At 43.0% G+C, this 24,070-nt stretch overlaps 1 protein-coding gene across 1 annotated transcript in view; it reads right to left on the bottom strand.

Annotated features, from left to right (window-relative positions):
• The window catches only part of LOC145347954 (olfactomedin-like protein 2B), a 53,511-nt gene that overhangs the window by 5,610 nt on the left and 23,831 nt on the right, over positions 1 to 24,070 (bottom strand). The window contains exons 4-7 of the mRNA XM_080195968.1: positions 23,156 to 23,338; positions 18,005 to 18,239; positions 13,131 to 14,465; positions 1,773 to 1,949 (exon numbers count right to left, since the gene is read on the bottom strand). Of these exons, the coding sequence (XP_080052094.1) occupies positions 1,773 to 1,949; positions 13,131 to 14,465; positions 18,005 to 18,239; positions 23,156 to 23,338 (1,930 nt within the window). The remainder of the gene's footprint in view (positions 1 to 1,772; positions 1,950 to 13,130; positions 14,466 to 18,004; positions 18,240 to 23,155; positions 23,339 to 24,070) is intronic.

Genomic DNA, 24,070 nt, shown 5'->3' on the forward strand with positions numbered 1-24,070 from the left:
AGCCCTCAGTTTTCAGTTGCAGAACCTGTAAGAACCGCAGGAGCTGGGAAATTGGCTTAACCTGTGTTTAATGCTCTCTCTTTATGCTCAAGTCTTTATGGTGCAGTTTGGTGATATCACAATCTGGCCTTCACTGCCTGACCAGCAAACCCATGCAGCTGTTTAACAAAGTATTTGTTTAACCATCATTCACAGGCATTAAGTCAAATCCGTTGATTAGCTTCTTCTTGCTTGAATGGGAGTTGACCACGATTGAACTAATCTGAATTTCACAATGAAGGAAATCTTTGCAAAATGTTGGTGCTTAAACAGGAAGTTGAAAAGGAAATTGATGTGCACCTCTGTTGATCTTTAAATCTACCTCTTATTTTTCCATCCTCTCTCCAGCATTAATCCCCCTCCCAGTCATTGCTTGAAAGATCTGTGCCTGCAGTCCACTCCAAGGAATGGACATTGATTCTTTTGAAGTTGTTTCCACAGGGAATCCAAGTCCTCTCCAGGAAGTGATTCACCCTCTGTATCATCTTGTCTCCCTTCCTGCTCAGTGTTATGTGACCTCAGAGATGTTGTGGGATGAGGAATTCAAGAGCTGGGCACAATGATTCTGTGGTGAATGAGATCTTTGAAAGCTCAGTACTGAATTACACATTTGAGGTTAGAGCTTATTACTGTTATGTTGGATTATGCACAACAGCAAGACTAACATATTCCATAAATCCATCAAAAACATGAAATCAATAGTCTTTTGGGATTTTTCCTTCAGTTTTCTTCCCTGAAAGCAGCTCCTCATGTTTGGATTGTTTTGCCTGGCTGCTGGCAGCTCTTCTTGTCACATACCTATGTAGTCAATACTCATGCATATAAACAGTAAGTGGCAACCATTCCATAATGGAGGATATCACAGCTGAGCCAGGTCCTTTCTTTGTGTTTTGTATTCCATGAATTTGCATTGCCACCAAAGCAAGCATCAGACACAAACCGTACCATCACCCCCATTTTTTTTTGCTGCTTGATTGATTCTTGGCTTGACAAAAGCTGACACATCTCATCAAATCTTCCTAGATCTTCTGTTTTCCTCAGTTAATTAACAGTAGCCATAAATTTGCATGCCCTTATCTATGCAGCATGTGTTCCCTCTCCCCATAGAGTCTTGTTGAATAATGCAAGATTAACTGAGGCAGGTTAAAAAAAAGGGCCAAGTTACAATTCTAGCTACGTGGACCTCTAGCGTTTCCATTTGTTTTCATCTTTTATTTGCTGTGGGAATTTTTTAAAAACTCGCCAAACTCTTAAATTCCATTTCTCCAACACCACTCACCATTCCTTCACCAGGGAAAATGTCAAATATTACACAACTAAGTGAGGTGACTCTGCTGCCAACTTCCACTCAGATGTGCAGGCAAAATTAAGAAGCCAAAATTGGGAACAAATTAAAGTGATGAATCAGCTTGCCACAAATCTCTCCAATTCAACATCAAGTAGTGTCAGCCAGACCTATGTTTTTGTGAGTCAGGACTGTATAGAACTCAAGTGTGTAGTTCATAATGTTTTTATAAGCAGAACTGAAGGCAGCAGAAAACTGTATAGCAAAGCTCATTGTAGTTTCACTGGAACATCTTAAGCAAATATCTGGAGTGACAAAGGACTTAGCGGAACTTGTTTTCAGGCTGAAATTGTTGGGTCTCTAAAGGAACAGGTTGTTTCTCGTTAATGGAAGGACTGAATATGGAAGGCTGGTCAAGCTGTTAGTGTTTGAGATTTTATGCTCTCACCTTGTTTGAAGTTTTCCATGTTGCGAAACTCCACCAGGGTATTGCCGTAATAGTAGTTGGTGATGTAGATTTTATCGCCTTTTGACAATGGATCTTTCATCCAAGCACCTTCTTTTCTCCCATAAATATGTTTGGTCTTGGGGTCAGAAATGGTAGATAAAGTCTCCTTGCACTCCCCTGTAATAATCAAGTGGTATTCCAGTTTTACTGTCCATTACACAGTAATATCTCTTTGCAAAAATCATTTGAAGGGTTTCAGATTTGACTCTCAACCACCAGGTTGGGAGCATGAATCATCGGCTAAGTCATGGACTCCCTACAGTGCAGAAGGAGACCATTCAGCCCATTGAACCTGCACCAACAAAATTCCTACCCAGGCCCCATCCCCTAAACCCACATATTTACACTGCTAGTCCCCCTAATACTGAGGGGCAATTTTGCATAGCCAATTAATCTCACCTGCACATCTTTGAATTGTGGAAGGAAACCCAGACAGACATGGGGAGAACATGCAAACCCCACTCAGTTACCCAAGGGTGGAACTGAATCCGGGTCCCTGGCACTGTGAGGTAGCACTGAGCCATGACTCAAACTTACCTGTTGAAGGAGAAAGCTTCAACCAGAGTATAACACAAAGGTATTCTGATCAAAGGGTGGAATCACATTAATCTGGGTAAGAGTTCACAACCAGACTTACTGCAAACTGGGGAAAGATTAAAACATCTAAGGGGAATGTACCAAAACATTCAGAAATACATGCAGTATATTGATTGTATTGCTGCCTATTAATCTGCTGTGCCTTAAATAGCAATAATCTTACTGACTTAGTACAGTAACCTTCACTTGAGAACATCCTAGGGAATTAAATGAAGTGGCAGCGGAGATATTGGAGCCATTATTCCATATTCCAAACTTCCTTGGACACAGGGAAGGTTCCAGTGGATTGAAAAATGCTACTGTAACGCTCTTATTCAAAAAGGGAGGGAGGCAAAATGTGGGAAATTATAGACCAGTTAGTTTAACATCTGTTGTTGGGAAAGTGTTAGAATCAATTATCGAGGAAGCAACATCAGGACATTTGGAAAGTCAAAACACTATCCATCAGAGTCAGCGTGGTTTTATGAAGGGCAAATCATGTTGGACTAATTTGCTAGAGTTCTTCGAAGATGTAACAAGCAAAGTGGATAATGGGGTTCCTGTAGATGTAGTAGGCGTTTGATAAGGTGCCGCACAAAAGGTTAATTCACGACATTAGGTCACATGTGATATGGGGTAATTAATTAGTTTGGATTGATGACTGGCTGATGGACAGAAGACAGAGAGTCAGGCTAAATTTTTTTTTCTGGATGGCAAGAAGTAACTAGTGGGGTGCCACAGGGATCGGTCCTTGGGCCCCAGCTATTTACAATCTATATTAATGATTAGATATAGGATTAAGAAGCCTCTATAGCTAAATTTGCAGATGACACAAAAATAGGCAGGACAGTAAGTTGCAATGAGGAAATAAGAACCTTACAAATGGATATAGATAGGTTAGGAGAGTGAGCCAAAATGTGGCAGATGGACTTTAATGTGTAATAAGTGTGGTATCATGCATTTTGGTCTCACTCCTCAAATTTACTCACTGTCCCAACATCCAAAAAATGGGAAGATGACTTATTATCTAAATGGGGTGAGACTTCAGGGTGCTTCAGTGCAGAGGGATCTGGGTGTCTCCGTTCACGAATCACAGAAAACTAGGATGCAGACTCGGCAGATAATAAAGCAAATGGAATGTTGGCGTTTATAGCTAAAGCAATAGAACATAAAAATAAGGAAGTATTGTTGCAACTATACAAGGCATTGAGGCCGCACCTGGAGTATTGTGCAGTTTTGGTCCCCTTATTTGAGGGAAGATGTAGTGGCATTGGAGGCAGTTCAGAGGTGGATCACTAGATTGATTCCAGAGATGAGGGCTTTGATTCCAGAGAAGAGGAATTGAACAGTTTAGGCCTATACTCTCTGGAATTTAGAAGAATGAGGGGAGATCAAATTGAGGTATACGGGAGGATAAAAGATATGGATAAAATAGACATGGAGAGGATACTTCCTCTTGTGGGGCATTCTAGGATGAGAGGTCATGGTCTTAGGATAAGGGGTGGCAAACTTAAAACAGAGTTGAGGAGAAACTACTTCTCTCAAAGGGTTGTGAATCTGTGGAATTTGCTACCCCAAAGTGCTGTGGATGCTGGGACAGTGAGTAAATTTGAGAAGTTAGAAAGATTTTTAATTAGTAATGGGTTGAAGAGTTCTGGGAACAAGGCAGGAAAATGGGAATGAGGAGCATATCAACCATGATCAAATGGCAGAGCAGACTCGATGGGCCAAATAGCCTAATTCTGCTCCTATATCTTATGAATTTATTACTTGGTTGCTGCATGTTTATATTCATATGTCCTGGCTGTGGTATTCACTATGATTCCCATACAAGAAACTGATAGGCTAGAATCCAACTGTTCAAGTTAATAACTGGTATTATTGCATTTATGTAGCACCTTTCACAACTTCTGGATGTCCAAATGTGCTTAACCAATGAATTACTTTTGAAGTGTAGTCACTCTTGTAATGCGGAAAAAACACAAAAGCCAATTTGTGCATAGCAGCCTCCTCCAAACAGCAATGTGATTATGGCCAGATCATATGTTTTAGCAATATTAATTGAGGGATGAATATTGGCCAAATCTCTGGGGATAACTCCCCTGTTCTACTTCAAAATAGTTTCTCGAGACCTTTCAAATCCTTTTGAGAGTGTTGAAGGAGGTGCTCAGTTTAATATTTCACCTGAATTATTCAATGAACACTGTAACTTAGAACGTTCAGATAGCAACAGTTTGCACCCTTAGGATTGTTTTGTTGTCATTATTCCTAATCAAACATAATGTGCTATATTTATGTTGAAAGTGATGTCTGTACATGACCAAATTTAATAAATGCCAGGTCTTTCTAAGCTGTGATTCAGCTTTGACAATGTTAATGTGGTGATATTATATTTTCTAACTGTGACAAGGATTTAAAATGTTTTTCCTGAGAGTCTGGCCAATGTATGAAATTTGAAACAGGCTCAGTAACACCACAACCACTCAACCAAGGTTCCACTCAGACTGAAAATTACTCCAAAATGTCCCGCAGTGCAAGAACAGTTGGACCCCAGGATGTTAGTTTAATAAATGCAGCATGAAGTGACTCTATAGTCAGCATCTGTCCCAGTGCTTAATGTGAAGCAACAAACTGCTTCAAGGGTTCAGCGGGTAAATGCAGAATATGCCAGATAAGGGCAAGAAGGACCCAGGACTACGTTAGCTATACAGGTCACTCAGCCCAATCATCAGTATACCTAGTGTATCAGACGTGGCTGCAAGGTGACAGGGACTGGGAGCTGAATGTACAGGGGTATCAAGTGTTTAGGAAGGATAGGCAGGAGGAAAAAGGCGGGGGGGGGGTGCATAGCTCTACTAATTAAGGATAGCATCAGGGTGGTAGTAAGGGATGAGGGATGATATAGGAGCCAAAGAGCAGAAAGTGGAATCATTGTGGGTGGAGATTAGGAACAACAAAGGGAGGAAGACGCTGGTGGGTGTCGTTTATAGGCCCCCAAATAATGATATGGAGGTGGGGCGGACTGTTAACGCGCAAATAAATGCAGCGTGCAGGAATGGAACGGCGATAATTATGGGGGATTTCAATCTACATATTGATTGGTCGACCCATGTTGGACGCGTTGGGCTTGAGGAAGAGTCCTTGGAATGCTGCCAGGATAGTTTCCTTGAACAGTGTGTGTTGGAGCCGACGAGGGAGCGAGCTATCTTGGATCTGGTGTTATGTAATGAGGCGGGTAGAATTAGGGACCTTGTGGTGAAGGATCCTCTTGGGAAGAGTGATCATTGTATGGTGGAGTTTCTGATGCAAATGGAGGAGGAGAAAGTGGGTTCCCGGACATGCGTCCTTTGTTTGAACAGAGGGGAGTACGGTAGGATGAGAGAGGAATTGGCGAATGTTGATTGGGGGAGCGCGTTGGAAGGTAGGTCTACTAAGGAACAGTGGAGGATCTTTAAGGAGATCTTTCTTGGTGCTCAGCAGAAATTTATTCCGATGGTTAAAAAGGATCGTAGGAGGAGAGATAATCAGCCGTGGATAACGAAGGAGGTAAAGGAAAGTGTTAAAAGCGGATGTGTTTAGAATAGCTAAGAGTAGTGGGCGAGAAGAGGATTGGGAGAGGTTTAAATGTCAACAAAGAATGACAAAGAAGTTGATAAAGAAGGGTAGGATAAACTATGAAGCTGGGCTAGCGCTTAATATAAAAAAGGATAGCAAGAGTTTTTATAAATATATAAAAAGGAAGAGGCTGGCTAGGGTGAACGTTGGACCCTTAGAGGATGAGAGGGGGGACTTAGTGGTGGGGGATGGGGAAATGGCTGAGGCTTTGAATAACTTTTTTGTTTCGGTCTTCACAGAGGAGGACGTGAATAATTTGCCGGGTGTTAGTGATGGAAAGATGGTAGGAGTGGAGGGCCTGAATGACATTATTGTTACTAGAGAGGCAGTGCCTGACAGACTGGAGGGACTGATTGTGGACAAGTCCCCAGGACCGGATGGAATGCATCCAAGGGTTCTGAAAGAAATGGCGGAGGTGATAGTGGATGCCTTGGTGATTATTTTCCAAACGTCGCTGGATTCCGGGGAAGTGCCAGAAGATTGGAAAATGGCTAATGTTACGCCGTTGTTTAAGAAGGGTGGCAGGCAAAAGGCAGGGAATTATAGGCCGGTTAGTTTAATGTCTGTTGTAGGAAAAATGTTAGAATCCGTGATCAAGGAGAAAATAGCGAGGCATCTTGAGGAGAATTGTTTGATAGAGCAGATGCAGCACGGTTTCGTTAAGGGGAAGTCGTGTCTGACGAATTTATTGGAGTTCTATGAGGATGTGTCTAGGGCGGTGGATAGAGGAGAGCCGGTGGATGTGGTGTTTCTTGATTTTCAGAAAGCGTTTGATAAGGTGCCTCACAAGAGGTTATTGCAGAAGGTCAGGGGGCATGAAGTTGGGGGTAGGGTGTTAGCGTGGATAGGGGATTGGCTGTCAAATAGGAGGCAGAGAGTGGGGGTCAATGGGTGCTATTCGGATTGGCGGTTGGTGACTAGTGGAGTGCCCCAGGGGTCGGTGCTGGGGCCTCAGCTATCTACCATTTATATAGATAATCTGGAGGAGAGAACCGAGTGTATGGTGTCGAAATTTGCTGATGACACCAAGATTGGTGGAACGACAAATTGTGCGGAGAGTCTGCAGAAGGATCTATATAGGCTGGGCAAATGGGCCAGGAACTGGCAAATGGAATTTAATGTTGGCAAATGCGAAGTTGTCCACTTTGGTAGGAATAATGGTAGGACTATGACTTACATGGCGAAAAACAGCAGCATGCGATGGTGCAGAGGGACCTTGGGGTCCTTGTGCATGAGTCGCAAAAACCCAGCCTGCAGGTGCAGCAGGTGGTCAGGAAGGCAAATGGGATGCTGGCCTTCATAGCAAGTGGGATTGAATATAAAAGTAGGGAGGTCTTGCTGCAACTGTACAGGGCACTGGTGAGGCCGCAGCTGGAGTACCGTGTGCAGTTTTGGTCGCCGCACTTACACAAGGATATTTTGGCCTTGGAGGGAGTGCAGAGGAGGTTTACTAGGCTGATACAGGAGTTGAGGGAGTTGAACTATGAGGAGAGGCTGAATAAACTAGGCTTGTACTCGTTAAGTTTAGAAGAATGAGGGGAGATCTCATTGAGACATATAAGATGATGAATGGGATGGATAGGATAGAGGTGGAGAGACTCTTCTCGCTCAGAAAGGACAGTAGGACTAGGGGGCACAGCCTCAGGATAAAGGGGGGGGCGGTTTAGAACGGAGTTGAGGAGGAACTTCTTCACTCAAAGGGTGGTGAATCTCTGGAGTTCTCTGCCCGTTGAAGTGGTGGAGGCTGCCTCGCTAAATATATTTAAGACGCGGGTTGATAGGTTTTTGATAGGCAAGGGGATTAAGGGTTATGGGGAGAGGGCGGGAATGTGGAACTGAGACACGACAGATCAGCCATGATCTTATTGAATGGCGGGGCAGACTCGAGGGGCTAGATGGCCTACTCCTGCTCCTATTTCTTATGTTCTTATGTTCTTATATATCAGGAAAAGCCCTGATATATACTTGTGGTGGTTCACAGCCAAGGCTAACATTCTCATTTGCAATGAAAAATGTGGGATTATGAGGATGTCAGTTGAGGAAAGCTTAGTTCAACCATGGGATAGCTTATCAACACTCATATCCAGGCTCAGACGTGAACAGTCATGATTTGAGTGAATTATAAATCTAGGCAAATCAGTTAATAGCATCAGTGGGTGATGTAAATATATATATATATTGTATATGTATATATACCAAAGGAGTATGAGTTCTACCTGCCAATAAACTAACCATGGACAACAAAAAGGGCCAGGGACAATTCAAAACTAAAAGGGAAAGCAAACAAAAATGCAAAAATAAAGCACAGGTCATGACAAAAGGGAGGGATACAAAGAATAACAAAACATTGTAAAAGCAACAAAGAGGGACAATGAAAAGGATATCAACACAAAAACTTGAGAATTCTATCAAGTAAAATAATGTGGTAAAGAGGGACAAGTGATATTATAAATGAAAATAAAAGAAATTGTGGGCATGATAACCAATTAACTTTGCATCAGTCTTTACAGTAGAGGAAAAGTTCAGTATGCCAGACATGCAGAGAATGAACTTTCAATCAAAGATGGGAACTTATCAAAATTAACGTAAGGAAATTAATAGTAATGAAGCAAATAATGGCACTAAAGAGCACCACATGTTTTTTTCCCAGATTTTTAATGTCTTTCGGTGAGAACTTTGCAGATACTGTAGTAGAATGTTCTGAAGTTCACTCAATTCTGGAACTATCCCTTGAGTTTGATAAATTGCACATTTCTGCTGTTTTAAGTAAGGTGAGATGGGGAAACCAAGGCTGAAATTTTCTGGCCGTTCACACCTGGCGCTGCTGCAAGCGAGGACACAGAATTTGGCACTCAGCCAAATCTCCATTCACTGCAATCGGACCAGAAAATCCCGCCAGCATGAACAGCCAGAGAATCCCACTCCAGGAAATTGTAGATCAATTAGCCAAAACATGTTTGTTCGGAAATTACTATAATTAAGAATTCAGTGACTGAATACCTTGAAAGATTTCAGATTAGTAAAGAAATTCCAAAATGAATAAGTAAATAATAGGCCATGCCCAACAAACTGATCATACTTTTTTGAATGTGACTGAATTATTGGACAGGGCAAATGTTACTGCATGTTATTTATGTGGACTTTCATTAGGTACATAGGAACATATGAATTAGGAGCAGAAGTCAGCAATTCAGCTCTATGAGCCTGCTGCACCATTCCATCAGATCATGGTTGATCTTTTCCTGATCTTAAATCCACCTCCCTATCTGTTCCCCATATCTATCCCTTTATCCCACTTTTTTTCAGAAATATATCTATCTCCTTGAAATCATTTAATGATTCAGACTTCACTGCACGATGGGGCAGCAAGTTCCACAAATTCGCCACCCTCTGCACGAAGTGGTTCCTCCTCAACTTAGTTTTAAATTTACTACCTCTCAACCTGTACCTGTGACTCTTGTCAAGATTGCCCCACAAGTGGAACCATTTGGTCTACATTTATCTTATCAATTCCTTTTAGAATTTTATATACCCTGATAAGATCCCCTCTCACCCCACTAAACTCCAATGGGTATAAGCCCAAATTGATTAATCTCTCCTCATATTTGTCAACCCTTTCATCTCCAGAATCAAACTGGTGAATCTCCTCTGAATTGCCTCTAATGTCACCACACCCTTACTCAAATAAGGAGACCAAAATTGGACACAATCCTCCTGATGTGGTCTCACCAACACCTTCTACAATTGCAACAATACTTCTCTACTTCTATACTCCAATCCTTTTGTGATACTTGCTCACATTCCATTTGCCTTTTTTGTTATATGCTGTACCTGCATACTGACTTTCTGCAATTCATGAACAAAGACATCCAGATCCTTCTGCCCAGATATATTTTGAATCTATTTTCCGTTTAAATAATTTGCCTTTCTATTTGTTGGATAAATGGATAACCTCACACTTATCCACATTAAAGTCCATCTACCAAATTTTGGCCCATTCTAGAACATAAGAACATAAGAAATAGGAGCAGGAGTAGGCCATCTAGCCCTTCGAGCCTGCCCCGCCATTCAATAAGATCATGGCTGATCTGTCGTGGCTCAGTTCCACATTCCCGCCCTCTCCCCATAACCCTTAATCCCCTCTCTTATCAAAAACCCATCAACCCGTGTCTTAAAAATATTTAGTGAGGCAGCCTCCACCACCTCAATGGGCAGAGAATTCCAGAGATTCACCACCCTTTGAGTGAAGAAGTTCCTCCTCAACTCCGTTCTAAACCGCCCCCCCCCCCTTTATCTTGAGGCTGTGCCCCCTAGTCCTACTGTCCTTTCTGAGCGGGAAGAGTCTCTCCACCTCTATCCTATCCATCCTATTCATCATCTTATATGTCTCAATGAGATCTCCCCTCATTCTTCTAAACTCTAACGAGTACAAGCCTAGTTTATTCAGCCTCTCCTCATAGCTTAACCCCGTCAACTCCGGCATCAGCCTAGTAAACCTCCTCTGCACTCCCTCCAAGGCCAAAATATCCTTGCGTAAGTACGGCGCCCAAAACTGCACACAGTTCTCCAGCTGCGGCCTCACCAATGCCCTATACAGCCGCAGCAAGACCTCCCTACTTTTATATTCAATCCCCCTCGCTATGAAGGCCAGCATCCCATTCGCCTTCCTGACCACCTGCTGCACCTGCAGGCTGGGTTTTTGCGACTCATGCACAAGGACCCCGAGGTCCCTCTGCACCGTCGCCTGCTGCAGTTTTTCGCCCCGTAAGTAATAATCCTTCCTACCATTATTCCTACCAAAGTGGACCACCTCGCACTTGCCAACATTAAATTCCATTTGCCAGTTCTTGGCCCATTCGCCCAGCCTACCTAGATCCTTCTGTAGACTCTGCATCTGCGATTGAAATGAATTATTAAAGGTATTAAGGAATATGAGGGAAAAGGTGCATCTATGGAGTTTAGTCACAAGTCTCATTTGAGTGGAAGAACACATTTGAGGGGCTAATTATTCTTGTTCCTATGTAATTTACAGCTCCCAGCACCGGTGAAACTACAACCAAGCATAAATTATCTTCAATAAAACATCTCAAACACCCAGCATTTAACAGGGCAAGTGGCCCAAGGCATTTCACAAAATGAAACTCCATAAATTTTACATTCTCATCATTATGTTTTAATTTGATTTATGGACTCTATCTTCTCTATCCTTGTGACCTCACCAGCTTTACATTAGCCACCCCAAAATCCACCCAGAAATTCCTAATCTTCCAACTATGACTTCTTGCATATCCCCAATTCTCTCCAGCCCACTGTTAGTAGCTATGCCTCTAGCCTGTCATGCCCCATGCTCTCAGGTTGCTCCAGATTTACCTCTAGTTCTTTACCTCCTCTCAAGATTCTTCTTTGGCCATGACTTAGGTTGTCAGGCTTTTTCAAAGTGGGGGTCACAACCTGCAGATGGCTCATGAGATGTTGAAAATGGGTCTCTGGGTAAATTTTCACTGCCTTATAAACTGATTATGTTCAAAAAAACACAGGATGTTCTGTGCTCCTGTTTTTTAAAAAAGTGGGATGTTCTTTTGTAGCAGAAATTTTGTAGAAGGTGGTATGACAATTGTGGAACGGTTGAGGACTCTGGGTCTATACTTGGAGTTTAGAAGGATGGGGAGGGGATATTATTGAAACTTACAGGATACTGCAAGGTCTGGATAGAGTGGACGTGGAGAGGATGTTTCTACGAGTAGGAGAAACTAGATCCAGAGGGCACAACCTCACGCTAAAGAAACGATCCTTTAAAACAGAGATGATGAATTTCTTCAGCTGGAGAGTGGTGAATCTATGAAACTCTTTGCCACAGAAGGTTGTGGAGGCCAGGTCACTGAGTGTCTTTAAGACAGAGATAGATAGTTTCTTGCTTAATAAGGGGATTCAGGGGGTTATGGGGAAAAGGCAGAAGAATGGGGATGAGAAAAATATCAACCATGATTGAATGGCAGAGCAGACTCGATGGGCCAAGTGGCCTAATTCTGCTCCTATGTCTTATCATCTTCTGGTCTTATAACAATGAGAACCTCTCAGACAATGACATAGCCAGCATGAGGACTTCTGATGTGGAGGAAAGGCTTAGTAACGCCTGATACAATTCAAGTTATGTACACTTTGAATAGAAAATGGAAAGATTAGGAAAGACTGTATTTTTAAGTGTACAGTAAATCCTGTTTCGATTGTGACTGGCAGCAATACTGCAGCTTGCCTGGCCGATGGAGGCTGACTGATCTCGAGTTTCCCGCCATGAAGGCAGACTATAGCTTCAGACTTTAGTCATTATCAGACAATAGTCATTATCTCATAATCCAGTTCATTATTATTATTTTTCACCTGTGCACATAAAAATATTTTGTTGTTGGATCAATTTCAAAATGAGATGACCTCTGAAAAACAGGAAAACCATTCCTCACACGTGCTGGATGGAAGTAGGGGGGTGGAGAGGTAAGAGGTTTCCAAAGAGAGTCTGCAATCGAGAAAAACAATTGGGAATCATTGAATCTGTGCAGTTCAGAAGAGACCATTCGGCCCATCAAGTCTGCACCTGCTCTCTGACAAAGTATCTCACCCAGGCCTTCTCCACACCCTATCCTTGTAACCCCACACATTTCCCATGGCTAATCCATCTAACCTACAGATCTTGAGACACTGAGGCAATTTAGCATGGTCAAGCTACCTACCATTATTGGACTGTGGAATGAAATCTGAGCACGTGGAGAGAATGTGCAAACTTTACAGTCACCCAAGACCAGAATTGAACTAAGGTCCTTGGAGTTCTGAAGCAGCAGTGATAACCTTTGTGCCACTGCACTGCCCACTAAATCAAACTGTGACTATCTGTCCATCAGTATTTTTCTGCCTGGTGTCTGTCTCTGTGTTTATTAATTTAATTTATTTACCATCTGTAAATCTGTCTGGAAGGCCACCTAAAAAATTATAAAAACAGAAGGACAACTTAAACTGTTGCCAAAACACAGCACACTTCTCAATAAATAGGATGAACCTTGCGTAAATGATCAATTTTTTTAAAAAAAGTTCAACTTTAACAAGTTTCTCACTTACCAAAGGTTTTGTAACTGTTATTTGGTTTATAGCTCACACGCTGTCTCCGCGAGAAGTCCATCAGTGATCTCCTTCTGGCAATAGGAGTCAAAGAAGTCGTTCTGGTTTTTGGAGAACGCTTAGTAGTTGTAACAGTTGTCCTTTGAGTGGTAGTGGTGGTGACAGCTGTGGTAACTGGAATTGTAGTGGCGGGTAGCGTGGTTGTGGTGGGTATCGTGGTTGTGGTGGGTAGCGTGGTTGTGGTGGGTATCGTGGTTGTGGTGGGTAGCGTGGTTGTGGTGGGTATCGTGGTTGTGGTGGGTATCGTGGTTGTGGTGGGTATCGTGGTTGTGGTGGGTATCGTGGTTGTGGTGGGTAGCGTGGTTGTGGTGGGTAGCGTGGTTGTGGTGGGTAGCGTGGTTGTGGTGGGTACCGTGGTTGTGGTGGGTACGGTGGTTGTGGTGGGGACCACAGTTGTGGTGGAGACCACGGTGGTGGTGGGTGCGGTGGTTGTGCTGGTGGGTACAGTGATTGTGGCAGCTGCCATGGTTGTGCTGGTGGCTGCAATTGTCACAGCATCAGTGAGGGGAACTTCAGTGGTGGTTACTGTCGTGTTTTTGGTGGTGGGCACTGTGGTGCTCATCATCGTTGCTGTTGTCAGAGGTGTTGTGCTCATAGTAACTGCTGTGGTCGTGAGGGTAACAGCTGAGGGAGGTGAGGAGCTCATGGTAGCGGTTGCAGTATTGGTGGGGGCTGCACTGCTGCTGAGGTCAGCAGTGGAGGTAACAGAGTTGGTCATAGGAACTTTGCTGGGGGCTGTGGTGGTGGCGGCATGTGTTACAGGAGCAGAGCTGGGTGGTGGAAGGGACACTGTGGTGTTGGCAGAAGCCAGAAAGGTTGAGTTGTGCCTTTCACCAGTCATGATAGGAATTGCAATGGTGCTGGAAGTTGTGATTTTTGTGGCAGGTATAGAAAGAGTGGAAGCAAGAGTTTTGTTCAGAAATGTGATGGAAGAAATACTGGGGACAGTGGTAGTGGTTTGTTTGGGTGCTGCAGTGCGTATATCTGGGATTGCTGCAGAAGAGGTAGTCACATTAGTATTGTTGGAGGTAACAGTCACACCAGGACCTTTTGGGACTGTGATAGGAATTGGACTGGCAGCAGTCAGCACCTCTGTGAGGACCGTGAGATTTAGCTGGTGTCTTCCTTTCGTCTTGGTCTCTGGTTTGATAGTTGTGAGAGGTTCCAGTATGGGATATGGTACCTGAGAAACATTTACCGCTGGCTCCAGGTGCTTAATGAGTTGATCATCCAAAAATAATAGAGTTGCATCTTCACCACTGGCTGAGCTGTTTTCTGATAACAGCAAGAAAAGGTGAGTTAAGTTTAACTGAAATTCTAATGAAAGGTCCCACCCATAATGCATCTCTATCTTTACTCTTTTTTTGGGTGGCAGACCTGCTGCATATTTCCTGTTTTTAAGTTCAACTCAATGTTCATTAAGAGCTGGTTGACTTACAGTATTTTAAGAATCACAGTTAATTTGGTCACATCAAGATACTTGCAAAATGGGATATTTTATTGGCTCTGGCTCAAAGCTGTTTGAACGATGACATCACTGTTGGAATTAAGTACAGCTTCAATTGTCAACATTTCCCACAAGTTATAACATTGAACTAAGTAACAGTTTGAACCAATGTTGGAGCGAGGATTTTCATAGCTTGGAGTCATTTCAAAATCTAACATCCTATTTCCCAAAAACAAGTGTTAGTTAGAAACAGTCAAAATAAAGCAAACCCTTGTATCAGTTTACATCTAAAAGCTCTTCAAAATGCTTCATAAATAAACCACACTGTATTTCTTAAATATTCTAATGGCATATGTACTAACATAAGATTATAAAAAATAGGGTGCAGGGTTAGGCCAGTCAGCACTTTGAATGTATCCTGTTGTTCAATAAGACAATGGTCAATTTGACTGTGGCCTTAATTGCAGTTTCCTGCTTGATCCTCATATAACCTTTGATTCCTTCATTGATCAAAAATCTGACTAACTTGGCCTTATATATACCCAATGACTTAGCCTCCAATGCTCTCTGGTAAGAGAATTCCAAAGCCTGCCCATCCTCAGAAGAAATTTCTATTTGAAATGAAATGGGATCCGCCTTATTTTTGAACTCTGCCTGCCTGTTCTAGATTTCCCCATGAGGAGAAACATCCTCTCAGCATCCAGCCTCTTTAAAACCTTATACATTTCAATTCTCTTATTCTCCAGTGAGTATAGGCCAACTTGCTCAACGTTTCCTCAAATCAGCAGCATAATAGCATAAGTAACGAGTGATTGACAATGCTAAGCGATTCCACAACCCAACGGGATCAGATTTCAACCCTCGCAGATACGGACTGAATGATGGTGGGCAATTGAACAGGTCACTGGAGGAGGCTCCACAAATATCCCCATCCTCAATGAGGAACCCCGCGCATCAGAACAAATGATATGAGTAAAGGATTTGCAACAATCTTCAGCCAGAAGTGCCATGTGCTTGATCCATTTTGGCCTCCTCCAGAGATCACAACTGTCTGTATTCAATGAATTCCATTCATTTCAAGTGATATCAAGAAACAGCTGAAGATGTTGGATACTGCAAGAGCTATGGGCCCTGACAATATTTTGGCAATATTACTGAAGACATGTGCTCCAGATATTGCTGTATCTCTAGCCATGCTGTTTCAGTACAGCTACAAGACTGGCATCTACCCAGCAATGTGGAAAATTGCCCAGGTATGTCCTGTACACAAGAAACAGGACAAATCCAACCCGACCAATTATCACCCCATCAGTCTACTCTTGATCATCAGTCAAGTGATGGATGGAATCATCAACCGTGCAATTAAGCAGCACTTGCTTTGTAACTTGCTGCTCACTGATGCTCAATTTGAGTTCAAATAGGGGAACTCAACTCCTGACTTCATCACAGGCTTGCTTCAAACATGGACAAAGGAGCTGAAGTCCAGTGGTGAGGTGAGAGTGATTGCCCTTGACATCAAGGCAACATTTGACCAAGTGCAGAATCAAGGAGCCCTAACAAAACTGGAGTTAATGGGAATCAGGGGAAATTTCTCCATGGTCAGAGTCACACCTGGCGTAAAGGAAGATGGTTTGTTGGAGGTCAATCATCTCAGTTCCAGGACCTCACTGCAGAAGTTCCTCAGGGTAGTATCTAAGACCCAACCATCATCAATAAGGTCGGAAATTAGGATATACATGATGATTGCACGAAGTTCAGTACCATTTGCAACTTCTCAGATACTGAAGAAGTCTATGTCCAGAGACATCAAGACTTGGACAATATCCAGGCTTAGGGTGACAAATAACAATTCATTCATGCCACTGAAGTGCCAGGCAATGACCACCTCCAAGAAGACAGAATCTAACCATTGCTGCTTGACATTCAATGGCATTACCATTGCTAAATCCTTCACTATCAACATCCTGGAGGTTAACATTGACCATAAACTGAATTGGACTAGCCATATAAATACTGTAGCTACAAGAGCAGTTCAGAAGCTAGGAATTCTACAGTGAGTAAGTTACCTCCTTACTTCCTAATGCATGTCAGGAGTGTGATGGAATACTCTACCCTTGCCTGAATGATTGTAGCTTCAATAACATTAAGATGCTTGGCACCATCAATGACAAAGCTGCTCTCTTGATTGACACCCCTTCCATAAAACATTCAGTTCCTCCACCACTGATGCACAGTGGCACCCTTGTGTATCATCTACAAGCTACACTGAAGCAACTCACATAGGCTCCTTCCAAATCCGTGACCTTTACCAACTAGACGAATAAGGGCGTCAAGCACATGAAAACACCACCAATTATACATTACCCTCCAAGCCACTCACCATCCTGACTTGGAAATATATTGCTGTTACTTGACTGTCGCTAGATTAAATTCCTGGAATTTCCAGCCTAACAGCACTGTGGGTGTACCTACACCACACGGACTGCAGTGGTTCAAAAAGGCAGCTCATCATCACCGCCTCAAGAGAAATTAGGAATGGGCAATATTACCAGTCTAGCCAGCAATGCCCACATCCCATAAATGAAATTTTAAAAACCATCTTTAATACAGAGCTGCATTGGACATCAGTGACTTTGACCTCTCAGGCACTGCGACTACGTGTGGGAAGTGCGCCCTCTGCAGTTGCAGCGTCACCAAATGTAGCCAATTGGAATGCATCCAACCAGAGTTAGCAGCATGACTGCAACTGGAAATTGGGAGGTTGCACTGGTGCAATAGACGCAGTTGGGCAGATTACAGCAAATTTTATCCCATACTTAACATGCCTTCCACAAATAAGGGAAAAATATTACATTCCAGCACCTTGATGAACACAACATGAAAACTCAGTTGATTTTCCTAAAGCATGGATGATATTGCCCGAATAATCACGGCATATTTCTGCCAACAAAACATTTGAATAGCAGTCACCAGCTTCAAAAGGTCTCGAACGACAAATCCAAAAACTGACTTGCTGGGTTGCCAAACTGGTGTTGTGACAAAGTAATCACTTGCAATGTGCCTGCAAGATAAAGCAAACAAAGACGCAAAGGAGGTATGCAGTCAGAATGTGAGAAATACTGTGGAGGGAGTAAGTGCAAATGTTGGAATACACAGATGGGGTGGAGCTGTGCACATCGATGTGTAAAAGTGGAGGAAGTGAATAAGCGAAAGAAAACAATATATGCACTCAAAAGGTGGAAATGCCCATTAGAAAGCTTTCTACGTCTATTGACTCCATTTAATGTAACAAAAAAAACTTGTGCCTTTCCAGAAATCAGGGTGTCCCAAGACCCTGACCCAATCAAAAATATCATCGTGTACTTACGCTCGTCCTCTGCCACTTCTTCATCTCCTGCTACCTCTGCTTCCTCCGAAGCCTTTGCCTTGTAGTATGTTGCTCGTAAAATGGTTGGCCCTTGGGAATGTTTATGCTTTTGGTGCCTCTGAAACTCTTTCCCCTTTGTGTGCAACAGTACAGGTGGTTTGGTATTTTTATTGTCACTTCCTTTCTGGCTGAGCTCTTTGTCAAACATTTCAGCCAACGTACGGATGTGTCTCTCCTTTAAACAAACCAGATTTGGAGGCCATTATTTTGGAGAAATATTCAAGGGCTCACAGAGGATCCCAGGTGTTAATAAATCAGATTCCAGCTTTAAAACCACAATACAGACTTTGTCAGATTCTTAATCAGCTGGCTAAGTAAAGCACAGAAAATGTATTTCATTTACACTTTTGTTATTTTAACCAGAAGAGTCTGTATTGTGAGGAAATCCTGCAGTACAGTGGGTAGCATCTCTGCTTTTGACCCAGAAATGCCAGGTTTAAGTTCCACTTTAGGAACTAATCGATCAGAATAACCGATCCATGGATCATTTAATGAGAGGTTAAAAGCAAAAGGTATCCATTGGGCACGATTTTACCATTGCATCTTGGTAAAGTCAGGCGTGAGGTCATTAACGCAATCTGCGTCCATGCAGATGCCCACTTTACAAAGGCCCAAAAATGGCCAAAACGGGCACATGCATTTAAATTGAATTAATGAACAGCCCGCCCAACTTTACCAGCACTTCCCCCTTTACCATCATGATTGAGCGTCCAGATTCGGCGCAAAACAGACCTGCTCAGCAAAGGTCTGTTTCGGGCGCTTCAGTTTCTGAAGAGGTAAGTTCAGAGCTTTCAACGGCTCTCTGACTCAGGTTGGTCAGTGTGTGGGGGGGTGGTGGTGGTGGTGGTAGAGGAGGAGGAGGGGGAGGGAGGGAGGTCAGGTCGCTCTCTGGTGGGAGGGAGGGAGGTCAGATGGATTTCTGGTGGGGAGGGGGAAGGAAGCACGATCATTCACTGGTAGAATGGAGAGGGGGCAGGAGGGTCCACTGCCCCTCTGTGGGCAATCAGTGGGGAGAGGGGGGGCAGAGGATTGCAATCGATCTGGGTAGCAGAGGGGTGGATAAACAAGAGGGACAGTTATGTTGTGGGGGTGGGGTGATGTCTGTATGGGCCATCGCTCCTGCTTTTTGCTCCCGAGCTGCGTTATCCACTTTTTGCAATCCAGGAGCAATGTGACAGGGGTGCGCTTTTTCAATTTTTTTTTCTCTCTGCGCATGCGCAGTTCAGAACTCAAATCAGAGCAGCAGCATTTCAGATGCCATAAGCCCCGCCCACAGTGTGATTCAGATTCCCAATTTTTTTTCCAGGCTAAGTGCCTGAGAACATATTTCCAAATTGGACCTGAATTGCACCCAGACTTAGCATTTAGAATCAAAATGGTAAAATCGGGCTCATTGTGAATGAGAACTCTTACTGATTCTCCCCTGAGCTGATTACTCCCAGGGACAGCCTGACCAACTTGAGTTGTCCCATCCAAGGCCAATTAGTTCTACAAACAGATCAGACCTCCTATGGTTTGGCACAGTAACACCCTGTGTAGTGCATGGATCCATCAGGAAATCTTGTGCTATTCAAAGGAAATTCTAAATTCTCCCAGTGACCTCATGGGAAAATTGTGCAGTGTGACACTAAAGTTCTTTTCAGAAATGCTTTTGGGTTCTTTCAGCCAAAGTGAAATGACTTCTACCCCAGTGTCACTTACAAAAGGATCTAAATGTTGCTTAAATTGAATCTATACAGATTTTGAGTTATAATTAATTATGGTAGTATGGGAATGGAAATTAAGCAATGGATTAGCTCTGGCTGGAGTAATTGGGACAGTTTTCTGTGATCGAGAAGTACCTCTATAACTGAAAGGTAGAATCTACAAGATTCTGCATTGTGCAGAAACTTGGGTGACATCAAGAAGAGAGGAACAATGATGAGATACTAATGAGATACAAATGCTGAAATATATTTGTGGAGAGTCAAGAAAGGGCAGAATCAGGAACCATGACATCAGGAGGTCAATGAAGATTGTGGGAGCATCAAAGAAAGTAACCAAGAAGAGATTGAAAAGGTGGGAACAGATGAAGCAGAGGGAAAGAGGACATGTCATGATGGGCTGGGGATGGGACTGCCAGGAAGGAGGAGGAGAGGATGGCGTAAGACTAGATGGAAGGAAGCTGCACTGGGGGATTTGAACACAGCAGGATTGGAAGAAAAATGGATGACTGGCAGGACGAGATGGAGAAGAGTGATTAACCAGCATTTTGGACAAAATGGGAAATGCTGAAATCTTCTACGTTCAAATCTCACCAGAGCAAGATGAGAAATTGAATTTCATAAACCTGGTTATTTGCAATAGCAAAAATGAAGCTGTTGTTTTATTATAAAGCCCAAATAGTCCCTTAATGTCTTTCAGGAAGTGGAAATTGCCACTTTGACTTGATCTCACATGAACAGGACTCTCGTCCTGCACTTTGTGGTTGAGACATAAGTTTGCTTTAAAGTCAGTTCACTATGACGACATTGGAAATTGGAAGTTAATAACTCTCAGTTATTGACAGGAACAATAAAAAGGAGAATAGCTTGTTGTTTTTGCCTTGAAATGTAAAAAGAAGCATATTCAAGCTCTTCAGCAATTTTCTTTAAAGGTGCATGTAGGCTAGAATTGGGGCTTTACTTCTGTTCAGTTATCATGTCAGACAGCCACCTACGTATTCTTCTTTTGCACTTCAAGAGTGAGTTTAAGCTGCAGTATTACTTTCCCCTTCCAATATTCCAAGGAATTTCCAGATCTCATTCACTCCTCTTCCTTGCTATTTTTCAAATGAACCCTTCTCATCTCCCCGACATTGTGGCAATGTCCTATTAAAAGCAACACAACAGAAGAGGGTCCAATTTGGACTGAATGTGTATAATCACCGCAGGGGGTGGAGTCCTATCTTAGGCAGAAGACAGTCTGAAACCATGTAGGGATTGGGGCAGTTGGCGGGCTGCTCTGGGATTGCTGGTGGTCTGGTCCAGAGCAGTTGGGGGCCGCCATTCTCTGCACAGTTTTTCTTCGTTAATAAATACCTTTTGTATTCTGGACGAGATGGCATGCATCATTACATATGCATTTTAACAGAACAGAGACTTAGTGCTGAATTTTCACTTTGAGGGCAGGAAACAGGAGTTGAGTCTGTTTCTGTATCTGAAACTCATGCCCAGGAGGGAAACAAGCCACTCTTTGGGTCTGATCTGGCCATCCTGTTAATTGGCACGGACGTAGTCTCCCTGTTCAATGAAAAGCAGTGGCCAGGCTTTTGAAGCTGATGAACCAAAGGCTTGATACAGCAGCAGCAGACTGAAATAAAGAGTAAGTAACTGAGAGAATGCTTCAACAAAAAGGTGTCCTCTCGGTCACTAAGTAGAAAACAAGAAAAGCAGCCAGGTTACCAATATGGGTAGGGGAATTTCCTCTCCAAGCAGCTCTTGGCTATATTTGCACCCAGTCTACCTGATGTGCTGACACCCCAGCCTGCTGTAAAATGCCCATTTCTGGTGGGTTGTCTCAGTTGCAGAAGAAACTGGAGGCCAAATGGAAAATCCCAGTCAGCCTCTGTTCAATGCCCTTCATTAACAAGGCTCGTAATGAACCCTAACTGGTTGCTCACCTCATGGGACAGGTAGTCCTGTCAGGCCCCAGCATTAGCTTCAGCCAAATTGGCCAGCACCGAGCACAGGGTCGTGAAACATGCAGGCCAGCAAGATATTTTCAGGCCCTGTCCACTTCCACTTCTGACATTGGTGAAGCACAAAACCTCTGCCCTTAATATTCGACCTGTCAACATAAGAATTAAAAACTCTGCTGTTTTCTCTCTAGGATTCTGCTCAGGTTGATTAGATCTGTTGCTGATCATTAAAGATCCTTCCCAAGCCGAAATGAATTTGAGCAGTTCTGCTTTGAGTGGGCACTGAACCACAGCACAAAACTCTGCCTAATCTGGCACCAATGAGCCATCATGCTCAGATGAACTCAGGAAATGGAAAACTGGCAGTTACTGAAGTGGAGATGCCGGCGTTGGACTGGGGTAAACACAGTAAGAAGTCTCACAACACCAGGTTAAAGTCCAACAGGTTTATTTGGTAACAAAAGCCACTAGCTTTCGGAGTGCTGCAACTCCTACTTACCTGACAAAACAGCAGCGCTCCAAAAGCTAGTGGCTTTTGCTACCAAATAAGCCTGTTGGACTTTAACCTGATGTTGTAAGACTTCTTAATGAGTCGCTGAAGCAGCAGGAGGTGCTTTTCCAGAGGCTGAGGCTCATTATTGGGACAGTATTGGGGAAGCTTTATTCTTGACTGGATTATAGGTGACTGGAGCTCCTTTGACTAAGGAAATTTGAGTTCGATTTGCAGGAAGCAAATCCAAAGGCAAGAGTGCTGTTCATGTGAGATCAAGTCGAAGTGGCAATTTCCACTTCCTGAAAGATATTAGGGGATTATATGGGCTTTATTATAAACAGCAGCTTTATTTTTGCTATTGCAAATAATCAGGTTTTTCATCTTGCCCAGGTGAGATTTGAACTTAGAGCCACTAAGCTCAGGTCCTTATATTTACAACAATAAACCCAGCTCTCCGTTTCTTGCAGCAGAATCAATGACCTGCGAAACACTTTGTTCCCAAGGTGGTGGAGCTGCATTAAGCCATTTAAAACATGGCAAAGCAGCACACAGGCATTGTCTTCTGCGCGAGAGAAAGTCTGAATATAAACCCGCCTTTGGGATATTTGATGGTTTCGGGTGTTAACTATCCCTGACTGAGATGAGCACAAAAACTCACAATAAAAATGTCATTTTTTTCAAGCTTGGAGCTATCACCAATATGTTCACGACTCTTGGTCAGATCTGTCATGCTGGAGTGGAGGGGAAGGGAGAGTGCTTGTAGACAAGACCCACTTCTAGATCTTGGAACAGATCAAATTATTAGTCACCAGTGCTTTTCTGTTTCATAGTTTTCTTGCATTACTTTCTGCTACAGCTGCTTTTCAAACTAATGGAAGAAATATAAATGGGATCCAGATGTCTCAGTGCTATGGTTTGCCTATTTGGCTTGGTCTCCTACCTCGGTTTGGGTGTAGGTGGCTGCAGCATCTCTCTGCAGGAAGTTTGTACTCATATCAATCATTTCTTCCTTTATGCTTCTGTGAGGATTCGTGCAGTTTTCCTTCTTCTCCATCTTACTCTGAACCTTCTTGGAATTGCCAGTGATAGGTCTGTCCTCTGTGGAGGTACTTATGGTATATGCCTGGGGAGAAAGGGAGATCAGTTAGGCACCCTCATTCTTCCCTCATTTCTCTTTTTCCTTTTTGGTTGACTCTTTCTGTAACACTGCAACAACTATTGTGGTTTTAAAGCACCCTTATCAAAACTAAAATTGGTGCATTTACAACAATGATTTACAGGCATATTTGGAAGACTTGGGCTTTTACACAAATCTAATAGCTTTTGTCTCTTAAAGAATACGGTTGAATACAGCTTTACAACTTGCCAGGGTGTGACTTGTGCTCCTGATCACTGGGTTTTCAGTCTTGCACTATAACTATGAACAACTGTACCTCAGTTGCTGCACATTTATTCTTGGACCACAAACGCTGTTAATTACATAAAAGCCTATGTCAATTCAAAGGTGATGGGTAGCTGATTCATTAAATCTTAAGATTTAAAAGTAGTTTTCTGGGCTTCCTCCTGCATCTCCTTTATAACTGCAGTGTCATAGGAAATAATTTACCGTTTCATCAAGAATTTCATTGGCATTTGGTTCGTTGAGCTTAGAGAGCACACTTTCATAGAGGTTTCTATCATGGAGGATAGTCTGAAGGAACATTATGGAAATAGCTATCCACTCTGAACTGTTGTTAAAAATGCTCATGATATTGTACTCCTCTGTATAACCAGCATATTAAGTTGGAGAACTTGCATCCTGCAGTTTTCTTGAGCCTGTTATATTCAGTGTGTCATCTTTATGCTCTTGTCACAC

This window comes from Carcharhinus amblyrhynchos, chromosome 9, assembly GCF_965287045.1.
Source record: "Carcharhinus amblyrhynchos chromosome 9, sCarAmb.v2.hapA, whole genome shotgun sequence".
Taxonomy (NCBI): Eukaryota; Metazoa; Chordata; class Chondrichthyes; order Carcharhiniformes; family Carcharhinidae; genus Carcharhinus; species Carcharhinus amblyrhynchos.